The sequence below is a fragment of the Oncorhynchus gorbuscha genome, linkage group LG18, assembly GCF_021184085.1.
Source record: "Oncorhynchus gorbuscha isolate QuinsamMale2020 ecotype Even-year linkage group LG18, OgorEven_v1.0, whole genome shotgun sequence".
Classification (NCBI taxonomy): domain Eukaryota; kingdom Metazoa; phylum Chordata; class Actinopteri; order Salmoniformes; family Salmonidae; genus Oncorhynchus; species Oncorhynchus gorbuscha.
The window spans coordinates 16,983,884-16,996,744 of NC_060190.1; the positions used below are offsets into that span (position 1 = coordinate 16,983,884).

The 12,861-nt window shown below is 42.0% G+C and overlaps 1 protein-coding gene across 2 annotated transcripts in view; it reads left to right on the forward strand.

Moving 5' to 3' along the window:
* The window catches only part of LOC124004184 (protein kinase C alpha type), a 220,711-nt gene that overhangs the window by 67,285 nt on the left and 140,565 nt on the right, over positions 1–12,861 (forward strand). For both annotated transcript variants that reach the window (XM_046312951.1, XM_046312952.1), the window contains exon 3: positions 9,450–9,532. In XM_046312951.1, the coding sequence (XP_046168907.1) occupies positions 9,450–9,532 (83 nt within the window). The remainder of the gene's footprint in view (positions 1–9,449; positions 9,533–12,861) is intronic.

Below are 12,861 nucleotides of genomic sequence, written 5' to 3' on the forward strand. Positions count from 1 at the left end.
CGCCACGCTGACCATAAAGGTATTTAGTTGGCATTTACTTATGTCCCCATTACCAGTAAAACATAATCATAACCTTTTTCTTTCACTTGCTGTGCTGTTTCATTGCTCATTTGTTCAGTCGTTTCATTCTCAACCAGGATTTCTATGGAATGTCGTTTGGGTCATTGTGTGTCAAAAAAGACAGTCATATTCAGGTCCTGATTGGTCAACAAGCTTACCTGACACGTCAAATAGTGTTATTTGACATGTCAAATAAGCTTGTTGACCAATCAGGACCTGAATGTGACTGCACGTCAAATAATAATTTTGCGCGTTCATAATTTTTTTACATAGTTTTTACACATTGATTACGCTATCACTCGTATTTCATGTGTCACAACGATTCATTGATATGTATGCTATGATGCTGGTAAAGTTGTCTCGCGCACCTACAGCGCTGGTCATTAAAAAAAGCTAGCTAGCTCATGGATGCAAACAATGTTCTTCCCCAAAACATAGCAACATGACATCTGATTCAGTAGCTATAGATAGCTAGCTAACTATATAGCTAGGTGTCATCATCTAAAATAACCCTTATTTGTAAGACAGTTCTTATTTGATTAGTGGTGGTCGGACCCATCTATGTGAAGCTAGCCACAATAAGGATTAGCCCCAATAGTGGACTTTACGTGTTAGCCTTCAAAAGAAAAGTATGGCATAATTCTACTATTTGTATTCATTTGCATCACTGTCAATGGCATACATATTCTGAAGGCAAACTGCAAATTCCACTATTGTGCCTAATCCTTATTGTGGCTAGCTTCACAGCACAATCCGGTCCGGTCAAGCCTCACTAGCCAGATGACGCTAGCTGGCTGCCTATAACGTTAGCTTTGGGCAACAGGGTTTAAGTAGCTTGCTATGAACTGAAGTTCAATTTCAATAGGCAAACAACAAGTGGCAACCTAGCTCTTAATTACTCTCGCAAGGATTCCTAAATCATTTCTAAGAATAATAAAAATGTCTGCAGTTTCTACTGGTCATTGTTTTCAGGCTGGTTGTATTGGTGCTAGCTCGGTACCAAGCTAAAGCTAGCTAAGATAGAAGTTGCGGTCGAACAAATGATGCTTTATTACCAACGCGTATTGTAAACACATCGTTCGTGGCCGGTGTTTGCTTGTTTGCAGACTTTTTTTGTACAGCTTTGACAGTGCTACTGTATCTTTTTTGACACAAAGATCTAAAAGCGTTCCATAGTATGTATGTTGTGAAGCTAATAGCAGTGACACTATTACTGTGTAACTCCGGTAGTGCAACATCTGAAAAATAGCGCAATTCGTAGTGAGTACCGGTGAAGGACCAGCCAACATCACCCAAGACAGAGAACAGTTGATTGTCAAGGGCAATGAATTCCATTATCTTGGCTTTAATGGATTTTGCCTCTTAGTTGTCTCGCTGAAATTCTCTTTCAAATGACTGCTCGACTTGTTTACTGCTCGATCCACACAGCAGACATTGTGGGCTAGGTTAGGAATGCTGTGCTGCACGTGTAGTGCAAAATGTTACGTAGAGTCATTACATCCTGTACCTAATGTTATATAGGTATGGACGGTGGCTTTAGCATCGGCGTTAAACTAGACATCAGGCCGATACGATTTATATTGTGCATCCCTACTTTTCATATTACTTCTGTTAGAAATATTTCAATTTAGCCCTATACATACAGGCCACACGAGTGTAAAGGGTTAACTGTCTATGTGTGTGTGGTCCAGTTACAGAACATAAATTAACCCTACGGTGACACAGCTGTGGATGTGAGTGTGTCCATTTGCCTTTCTTTGCACACAAGGAAGCAGTGACTTTCTCACCCGGCCCAGATCACCCAAGTTGGACTAAACACCTACCCAAGCGTCCTAAAGCCTCCCTTCGAATCAGATTAAACTCCTTTCCTCCCTCTCTACTCACCACCCGGCACTGAGGAATTACTAGCCTCCTCTTAGGGGAATTACATTTAGGGGAAACATTGAGCAGCTTCTTCCTCCATTTCCCTCATGAAACCTCTGCTAGCCCCGGCTGAGACTCCAGTGACTTTAAGCTAAGCTGCTCTGAGATGAATCACAGTTTCCACCCTACTAACCTCCACCAGGGCAGTGTTTAGTAGGCACGAAACAGAAGTACCTCCACGTTTCACTCAGTTTTCTATCTGAACTAGTCCATTAAGAGATTGCTGTGCTAAACATCTTGCAACAGTTTGCAATAATGAACACAAACCATATTTTGCAGTACAGTGGGTGGAGAGGAAGAGCATCGTACAGTATAGGGAGCTAGTTGGTTAACACTGAGCTGGAATTAGGAGCCCTTACTGTACGTCTGAATGAGTAATGACATGACATAAACCTGACATGACAAATCTAAATCCTTTCACAGTGGCTGCAAACAGAGCATCAAACAGTAAGCTAGTTGGTTAACACTGTGCAGGAACCCTTATGTCTCTGAATGAGTAATGACATGACATCATAAACCTGACATCACAAGTCTGAACCCCATTCATGGCTTTCACACTGAGTGACATGACAAATGTAAACACATTCACATCAGTCAATGCTTGATGACCATCACATAAGTGATAGTATAGTCAAGCCCACTCTTAACACATCACGACAATGGAGTTATATACGATGCATATTGTATGGGTTATACGATGCATATTGTATGGGTTATATGATGGATATTGTATGGGTTATACGATGCATATTGTATGGGTTATATGATGCATATTGTATGGGTTATACGATGCATATTGTATGGGTTTATACGATGCATATTGTATGGGTTATATGATGCATATTGTATGGGTTATATGATGGATATTGTATGGGTTATATGATGGATATTGTATGGGTTATATGATGGATATTGTATGGGTTATATGATGGATATTGTATGGGTTATATGATGGATATTGTATGGGTTATATGATGGATATTGTATGGGTTATATGATGGATATTGTATGGGTTATATGATGGATATTGTATGGGTTATATTGGATATTGTATGGTTATATTGATATTGTATGGGTTATATGATGGATATTGTATGGGTTATATGATGCATATTGTATGGGTTATATGATGCATATTGTATGGGTTATATGATGCCTAGGTAAGAGGAAGCTGCAGTAGTTCTGGGTTGTAAAAGTCACTGAAGCTATGCTATGCTCTAACAGACCTACTATTTCAGCTTTATGACCCAAATGCCAGAAGTTTTTTTTTTACAGATGAAGACGATAGAGGGCTTTATTATTTTATTGCAATTACCCATCTAACAAGCTTCTGAGAAATCTATGTTTGGGAGATATCTGATTAAAATACCTACTGCGGTCCAGTCATTATGTTGATGTATTATGTTGGAAATTCACGATTTTCATTGAGTATGACTTCAAGCCACAGTAAATGATAGATTTTCAATAAGAAGCTGAACATAGAGTGATTTGCATTATGAGTGTTGATGCAGAGAATAGCTGTAGGGAGACTGTATATCCAACATAATTCTCGATCAAGGTTGTAACAATGATTTTAAAGGTCCCAGGCAGTCGAAAAATGTGATTTCCAAGTGTTTTGTAAATTTCCACACTATAATGTTGGAATAATACTGTGTAATTGTGAAAATTATGATAATGCCCTTGTAGTGTAAGAGCTGTTTGGAAAGAAAAGTGGCTGAAATTTTAGCCTGTTTTGATGGGATGGAGTTTTGGCCTGCCTGGTGATATGGCCAGGCGATAAATAAGTTAATAGACCAATAAGAAAGAAAGTTCCAAACCTCTCTGCCAATAACAGTTTTCAGTTTTCCCCTCCCCACTCAGACCCCTCCCAGACAATCCTAGCAAAATAATTTATTGAGAAATGCACTTTGTGAAGAAGCTTTTTTTGACTATTAATCTATACTATTGCAACCACTGAGATGGCCCAGCCAAATCTATAACCCATCGCTTCTTCTCCCTATTTCCCATTGAAACAGAAATATTGGAGTTGGCCAAACTTGAGGGGGAATCAATCACACGACACAATGTCTGAATGAATTTCTTTCTCCAGTTTTAGAACTCCTCCACGACGTCACTTGACATGATGGATGGTTATTCCTTCTGTCATCCACTCAGGACACGGTTTATATTATATCCGAGAGGAGTAGATTTGGGGAAATATTGCCACCCTTTCCACTTCTGGATCTGTAAGTTTATGATATTATTCTAACCTGACCACTGACTCACCACTCATCATCATATTATTATTATTATCAAATCAATTAAAATTGAATTTTATTTGTCACATACACATGGTTAGCAGATGTTAGTGCGAGTGTAGCGAAGTGCTTGTGCTTATTATTATTATTATCCTTACTTTCATCATTATTATTATTATCACCATTATCATTTGTATCGTCATCGTTATCGTTGCTATGGTGATCATAATTGTCGTCATTGTCTTAATGGTCTTGGTTTCGCCGCGTTGCAATGCAAATTATTACAGACCATGGACAGTTGAGGCCATAATACGCACCACACGAAATAAAATAAAACCGATTTGAATGTCTTAGAATTACTGTATGATTTGAAAACGATTATTTGGTCCATTATAGCTGAGTACTCTGCATTATTGTGCCTAGTGTTTCAGCGTTATGGTAGTTTCCTTATTTATGGCCTCTCGGGTTGGTTTATGATGAAAGCAGCATTCTACCAATGTCACTTCCCTCCTATCCCCTGTCTCCTCCACCCACCCTCTGACTAGCCATGTCTGGGTCGAAGTTGATTCACTGCCACCTCGATTGGAGGTTCAGGTCTCCAGACTCCCTCTCTCCCTGGTGTGGTGACCGACTGTCCCGCTCCCCTGTCCTTGATTTTTCAGTCTCTTTGGCGTGACATGGAAGACCTGACACAGTCGGGTTAAGAGGCAGGGCGCTCTGCTCTTCAACACGTGCTCTTGAGAGGCAGACATGATAACGTCACACACTGAGACACACAGAAGTGACTATCAAGCCTTCAGCTAGAGTTCAGTAGACTTGTATTTGGAGGCTCACCTCACCATTAGAACCGGCACATTTGTGCCAACTTAAAGGGTGGTTATTGTAAATCAATATAATTATTACAATTACACTTGTTATGGTCAAACTCACCCAAATGTTCTAACTAAAAGTACATGGACAAAACAAAAAACATGCTGCCTCATACCGGCAGTTTTCAACAAACCTATGTTTTTGTTTGCATGTTCCTCATACTGTTCTAAACCGTTAATGACCCTTTTAACGAGTTTCACAGCAATCCCACGGTTCTTTAGCAAAAGCCGGTAAATGCGTGCCTGTTTATGCTTTGCGCTAAAAGAAACAGTGGAGTGACTGAGCCGGAGTGACGTTGAACAGCCTGCTGTTAGAGCCGGCAATGGGTTGCCTTGTTTGCCGAAGGTCGACTGTAAAACCCTCGCCTCCCGCAATCGTATTATTCTGACACATACTTCATTCATAAGTCAATGCGCTGATGTCTACATATCTTGATCCCTTATTCCAGATCCCTTATTCCAGATCCCAAGCACATTTCCATTCTCAATCTTCATTCTACAGCACGGAATGACAAACGAACGTCTCTGAATTGCAACCATTCGCCATAACATTAGAATGGGCATGGTTTGATAGGAGTCAGGATCGATTGCATGGAAAGAGAGGCATTATCATTTAGATAATTACCCCTTGATCTGCTGCTGGAGGGGTTTTTGAAGATGTAATAAGTATTTATTGTCAAATCCACATTGCATTGTGGCCCCTCCATAATTGGTGATAATGAGATCACAGCGAGACCCTTCATTAAAAGTCAACATGACATTTTCTCTCTCTGCTCTTCTAATGCCGTTTTCACCAGCTCATCTCCTTCTCCCCGTGGAAGCAAAACCTTATGAAACCTCACCAGGTCCAACAAAGTCTCGCTATCTTTTTGAGTCTGTTATTTCTGATCTAGGTACAGCCTAAAAGTGATCAGTCTACAGTTGTTAAAGGGATCATTCATGTTGGTTTCCTTACCCCTAAGCAGTCCATTGACAATGTTTGACAACAATCCATGCTTTGGTTAAAAACCTCTTCGGGATCGGTGTCCCGTCCACAGGACAGTTGAGTTAATGTAGGCTAATATGATTAGCATGAGGTTGTAAATAACAAGAACATTTCCCAGGACATAGACATATCTGATATTGGCAGAAAGCTTAAATTCCTGTTAATCTAACTGCACTTTCCAATTTACACTAGCTATTACAGTGGATGAATACCTTGCTATTGTTTGAGTAGAGTGCACAGTCTTGAACATGAAACGTTATTAATAAACAAATTAGGCACATTTGGACAGTCTTGATACAACCTTTTGAACAGAAATGCAATGGTCCATTGGATCAGTCTAAAACTTTGCACATACACTGCTGCCATCTAGTGGTCAAAATCTAAATTTCACCTGGACTGGAATAATACATTATGGCCTTTCTCTTGCATTTCAAAGATGATGGTACAAAAAAATACAAAGGAACAGGGTTTTTTTTCTTAGTATTATCTTTTACCAGATCTATTGTGTGTTATTCTCCTACATTCCTTTCACATTTACACAAACTTCAGTGTTTCCATTCAAATGGTACCAGGAATATGCATATCCCTGCTTCAGGGGCAGAGTTACAGGCAGCTAGATTTGGGTATGTCATTTTAGGCGTAAATTGAATAGAACTTCTTAAGGGTCCCTGGCACTGTTTCCAAATGCTCAAAATTATAATATTGGTACCATGACTCCCATTCAAGTTACAGTTCAGATTTAAGCATTTTTCACGTATCATGTTCAAATCATCTATAAGTGACTTTGTTGAGATACTTTCGGTTGGGTTTGGATATGTTGTACAAAACATGCTAATAACGCTACCAGGACTTGGATGGGATTTGTGCCACAAATGCTAGAACGTTAGCATTTGGAAACAGTGCCAGGGAAATAAACCCAAAGCATGGCTTGCTGTCATACCTTGTCCAGAAACTGCTTAAAGGGTAAGGAAACCAATGTGCTATTTTGTAATTTGGGTGAACTATCCCTTTAGCTGTACTTCTTGTTCTGATCCAAGTGCAGTTGTGCAAATCCACCACTTTGTCCACATTGCACCCGATCCAGGAACTGTATAGTGATTCGTAGCCATTGACAGTTTCACTGATCCAAGTACAGCTATTGCATGCTCAGCTCATACATCTCATAGAGCCGTGAAACCCTGATTAATAAGGTCCTGCTATTAGCTTTTAATCATCACTCAATACAGTCCCCCTGTATTTACAAGTCTACAAAATTGATCGCATTAACCTATGGCAACAGTGCAGTTGCATTAAGGCTTGTTCTTTAGGCCCTTAATGAGACTGTTGCTATAAAATGGCGGTGGTGATGGATGAGTTGTGAGGCCCTACAGTAAGTGCTCCTTTCGGCCTGTAGGAGGACAGTGGATCTAGTTTCACCGGCAGATAGCCCCTCTAATAAGGCCACCAGGGCCTGTATCCATGGAGATGTGGCCGTAACCTCTTCAGCCTTCTGCCCTTTGACCTTTCTCTTTCAACCACTAGCGAGGAAAGTCTCATAAAGAAACGATCACTTCAGGGCAGGTTATAGGTTGGGTCATGTGCTTTTTTGCAGTCTTAGCTGAACAGCAATGTTCCCTATTGTTCAGAATGACCCAATTTCTTCTGGAGCAGCAGGTTTCACACACTTCTCAGAGCAGTTTGGGAGCACCAAAATAGAATAGACATCCACTGAACTGCTGCGAGACTTTAGTCTAATGTGTCTCATTATTATGGATGTTTTTAATCCCTCAGAGACCATAGTTCACATCTTCCTCTGCATTTATTAGAGATTACAGACCACTGTATATCTCTCTGACTGCTGGGGCCTGACAGTGCACTGTCTTCCTTCTCGGCCTCGCAGCAAGTTGTGCCACGCAAATGAAAATTGTCTACCTCCTGTATATCATTACGTGACGTGATTCAGGAACCAAATAATTGTGAGTAAGGGATAGAATTTGAGCGGTCATTTTTATTGCGCGTTGGTTTGTTGCGACCACACTCGCTGTTCACTCGCTGATAACACTCCGTGGGGTCATGTGGCAGTTCGTAATGATCTGGATACTTCAGACCATTTGCCAGCTACACTGCAGCTTTATGGCAGTTATTGATCATTTGGATCTACGGCGTGACTGCTTTCATGTGGGTGGCTGTGGTCATATAAGTTATGGGTTGTGGTCTCGCGGGGGTATTGACAAGCCAGTATCTCAGGGGTGGGAGGTGGTGAGATGGGACATGGTTGTTGATATTGATTTGGCCACCATTAATGTTAACATGAGACATTGGCCTTGATGCATACTTTGTTTCAGCCAGATCAGACTCCCTGAATAAATGTAGGCCCGGCCGATACTCCGCTAGGCTGGTTCTGTTGATCAGTAGGGCCTATGTGTTGATTTGAAAGCTAAAAGAAGCCTAGCTTTGAGTGGGCACGTTGCACCATTCTACTAAAAGTTTGTGAAAATTGCAACTACAGAAATTGTGATAATGGTGTAAAAACCTCTTTTAGTACGTTTTTACCCACCCTCTCACCATTTGCAACTATAATGTAACCTACACGTTGCTATTGAGTAATTGGGTCATGATTGGGTCATGAAAAGGTGAAAGGGGTAACAATTACTAGTGGTAGCTGTTAACTGCGGTGCATAAATGCTATTGATCTACAGTGGCATCATTTAGTATAGAGCGAACAACATTTAGCATAGAGCGAACAACATTAATTTTTAATTTTCCCATGAAATATGGGACCAACACTGTACATGTTGCATTTATATTTTTGTTCAGTATACTATAGTTGGGAGTGAGAGAAAGAGCTAGATGGAGACCGACGGTATAGCTACAATTCTGAGCGATCTATAGGCACAGCAATCTGTAGCCAAGCTAAAAGACAGAGCCATCAGAGACCATCTATTATTCAAGCAGCCAATACACTCAGCTCCACCACCACTATTATCCCCCAGTGTCTGAGCTCCGCTCGGTTTCCAGTGTGGTGCTAGTGTAGCCAAACACTGGGTGTACTCAATGAGGCTGTGAGAATGTGGAGCTCTGGGCCGTGCCGTTGTGTGTGTTTTTGTGTGCCCGTAAGGCCTGCGAGACAGTGGGGTAGTGGTACAGTACAGTACTTTGGCTGCCATAGGCTGTGCTGTACAAGCCATCTGGAGAGATGATTAGCCAGACATTTGTTTTTCCCCCGCTCTGCTCTTAGTGGTGTCTGTTGTATGTCTTGCAAGACTTCAGGCTAATTTAGATCTGCTAAAGCTATGATACAGTAAAACAAATCAAGTTGACTCACTCTCTGTCTCTCTCTGTCTCTCTCTGTCTCTCTCTGTCTCTCTCTGTCTCTCTCTGTCTCTCTCTCTGCAGTTTGCTGTTTTGTGGTCCACAAGAGGTGCCATGAGTTTGTCACGTTCTCCTGCCCCGGTGCGGATAAGGGTCCTGACACAGACGTAAGTAGCCGTACCCCACCCTCTACCCCTCATGTTCTCACCGCCTCTCCACTCTTAGGTTCCCTTAGCTTCTGTCAATGTACCCCTCCCAAAATGCACCCCTAGCGAAAGGGGGCACCGCCAAGGCAAATCTCTTCCAAGCCTGCATCCCAAACGACACCCTATTACCATATAGTGTATAAATCTGTTGGTGTAGGGTGCCTTTTGGGACGCAGGCTAAGCATATGGCTACTCTCAAAGTGACAGCCTTGCAGGACGGACCGAACGTCCTTGTCTTGTTGACCGGGGCTGAGCATTAAGGAAGAAGAATGAGTCTGCTCCTTGTCTGACAGGAGATCATTGTGTGTGGAGGCCCAGAGCTGTAGTATCATACATCACCTTGCTCTGTATATTGGGAGGCCAGTCAGGCTAGTTCTTTTGGCTTGAAGTTGTAGGAATTGAATTTTGGCAGAGTTCTTTTGGTTTGGTATCATAAAGAAGTTGGCTCTGTACTCTACTTTCAAACACCTGACAATAACTTTCCATTTAAAACGGTGCGTTCTGAAATGGAAAACAAAATGACCACCTGGACTCTTCTCAATTTGATGCCTAGTGAACGCAACCGGTCACTTCAAGTTCAGTGACTTTGGACACGTCTGCTTTAATCTCTCACTCTGGCAGGAAGTCGGATAATGAATAGGGCTCTCTGGATTAATCAAACCAGCTGATGGCCAGCTTACCTCGTTTCACCTCGATATACCTCATTTTATTTTCTGAGGGGTCACTTTGTCCCAGTCATTATATCACTCGAGGACATTTCCAGGTTCACTCGGAAGTGTACACTCGTTTACTCCCTGTTAAGAGCGGGACATGGGGGACATGATTTAAGACTGTTGACTGGCCCCAGTAGTCTAACTAAATGACAACCCACACCAGTGTCATACTTGGTACTCTTGACATCACATGAGAAGATATTACATTAACCTTCAGCATCTGTGTTGAATTATTTAGTGCATAAATCTCTCCTGAATAAATCTTACTTGGATCACCACATAGATGCCAAAGCAGTGGATGAAGAGTGACTCCTAGTACTTTCCTCTGTGTGAGTGTGGCCTCCTAGCACGTTAGGTGTGAAGGTACACTAGCCTGGCCTAGCAGCACAACTCTGACTGGTTGCATCCCAAAACACATCCTATTCCCTATAGAGTGCAGTAGTTTTGACCAGAGCCCTGGTCCAAAATAGTGCACGATATAGGCAATGTGATGCCATTTGGAACTCTACTTCTTTCTCCTTCTCATGGCGTTCTCCGGGTGGCCCCGTAACTGGAGATGTCATTCAAGCTCCTCAGCCGTCTGCTGCTTTCAGTAGAACGCCCCGCGGCTGACACCCAAGCTCTAAAGAAAGTAGTACGTGCACATGTGTCAAAGTCATTACACCGAGGGCTGTGTGTCCGTGGGTTTTCGCTCCTCCCTTGTACTTGATTGCTGCCCACACCGGTCACGTGGCGTGCGCGAGCATTGCTAAATAAATGTACACATGCACGTTGTTCAATCATTGCACCCAAGCTACTCGCGCACGCCAACGAGCGTCTGCGTTGCCAGGCGCTAAAATAGAAGTTGATTCTATTTGTGACACAGAACGTGCTGCACGTCCCGCATCTCCCATCTCCTCATTAGTTTTTAGAAGCATATACCCACATTCCATCTCCTCATTGATTATTAGAAGCATATACCCACCCACATGCCATCTCCTCATTGATTATTAGAAGCATATACCCACATTCCATCTCCTCATTGATTATTAGAAGCATATACCCACATTCCATCTCCTCATTGATTATTAGAAGCATATACCCACATTCCATCTCCTCATTGATTATTAGAAGCATATACCCACATTCCATCTCCTCATTGATTATTAGAAGCATATACCCACATTCCATCTCCTCATTGATTATTAGAAGCATATACCCACATTCCATCTCCTCATTGATTATTAGAAGCATATACCCACATGCCATCTCCTCATTGATTTTTAGGAACATATGCCCACGTGGGTGATTGAGAGATGGACCGAGGTTGGTTGTGGTAATGCACCTTTTTATGAAAGTTAGTTGCCAATTGCCATATAAAGTCCAAACAAGAAAAAGAGGCCTGGAAGGAGGAGCGATGACTAGAAAAGATTCGGGTTGACCGTTTTATGTGTGGATTAATTGTTGGAGTAGAGGACCTTGTGCATTTCAGGTAAAATAACAACCCAATGTTTATATACCAGGACAAATTAGCTAGCAACAGCAAGCTAGCTATCTAAATTGTCATAAATGTTTCATGCTTTTCGACCTGTCCCCAAATTAATATAATTGGTACAGAGTTTTTTTGATATTTCAACCTGCGTGTCATGATCGCGTTTGGACAAAATTATTTTGTGCACGATGGCACGCGTCCTGTTTGGGCATGGCGTAACACAGCTCATTCAGATGATCAAAGCTTGATGATCAGTTGATTATTTGAATCAGCTGTGGAGTGCTAGGGTGAAAAACAAAACATGCACCCCTTTTGGATCCCAAGGACCGAGCTCGGGAGACCCTGCGCCAGGTCGTCCATGGAATGAGTTTGACACCCCTCTGCTAAGGGATTGTCTTTGCTAGTGGGGCTTAGAGGGGTTATGATAAGGGCAGCAGGTAACTCTCCATTTTGTCAGCATTCCAGATATATGTTCATGTCAATTATAGTAATCCAACTTTATGGACTTATTAGGGCAGAAGTTGTCATTAGTCACAGATCTAGGACCAGCTTACCAACCAGTTAACCAACCCCCATAGTGACCCCCATAGTGACTTCAGATTTAGGGCATCCTATCAGATATGTTATTAGCAAATCAGTCATCTGTGGCCACATTTCTCAGCATTACAGTAACAGATGGTTGAGTTACATAATGTAAGAAAAGCACTGTTCCTACTGAAAAGTGTCTCTGGTTCATGGGCTTCCAGGATGCATTCAAACAAAAAGTGTGCGTTGTTTTTTTGAGTCTGCTAATGTAGCCATAATGACCGCCGCGAGCCAACGTTAGCCTCGCGAAATGCCCACATCTTAATAATTTAGCCCATGCCACATGGGATATGCATCCCAAATGGCACCCCATTGCCTATATAGTGCACTACTTTTGAACAGGGCCTATATAGTGCACTATATAGGGAATAGGGTGCCATTTGGCACGCAGAGAGGTTGTACAATGTGAATTGTTCAGCCGGGATAGATTCGCTGCACATGTTAGCGCTATGTGCAGTTTTCCCTAGCAACCGAATTGCTAGGTGGGCAGAATCCAAAATAAAGGGTGAATACTAGCAGCA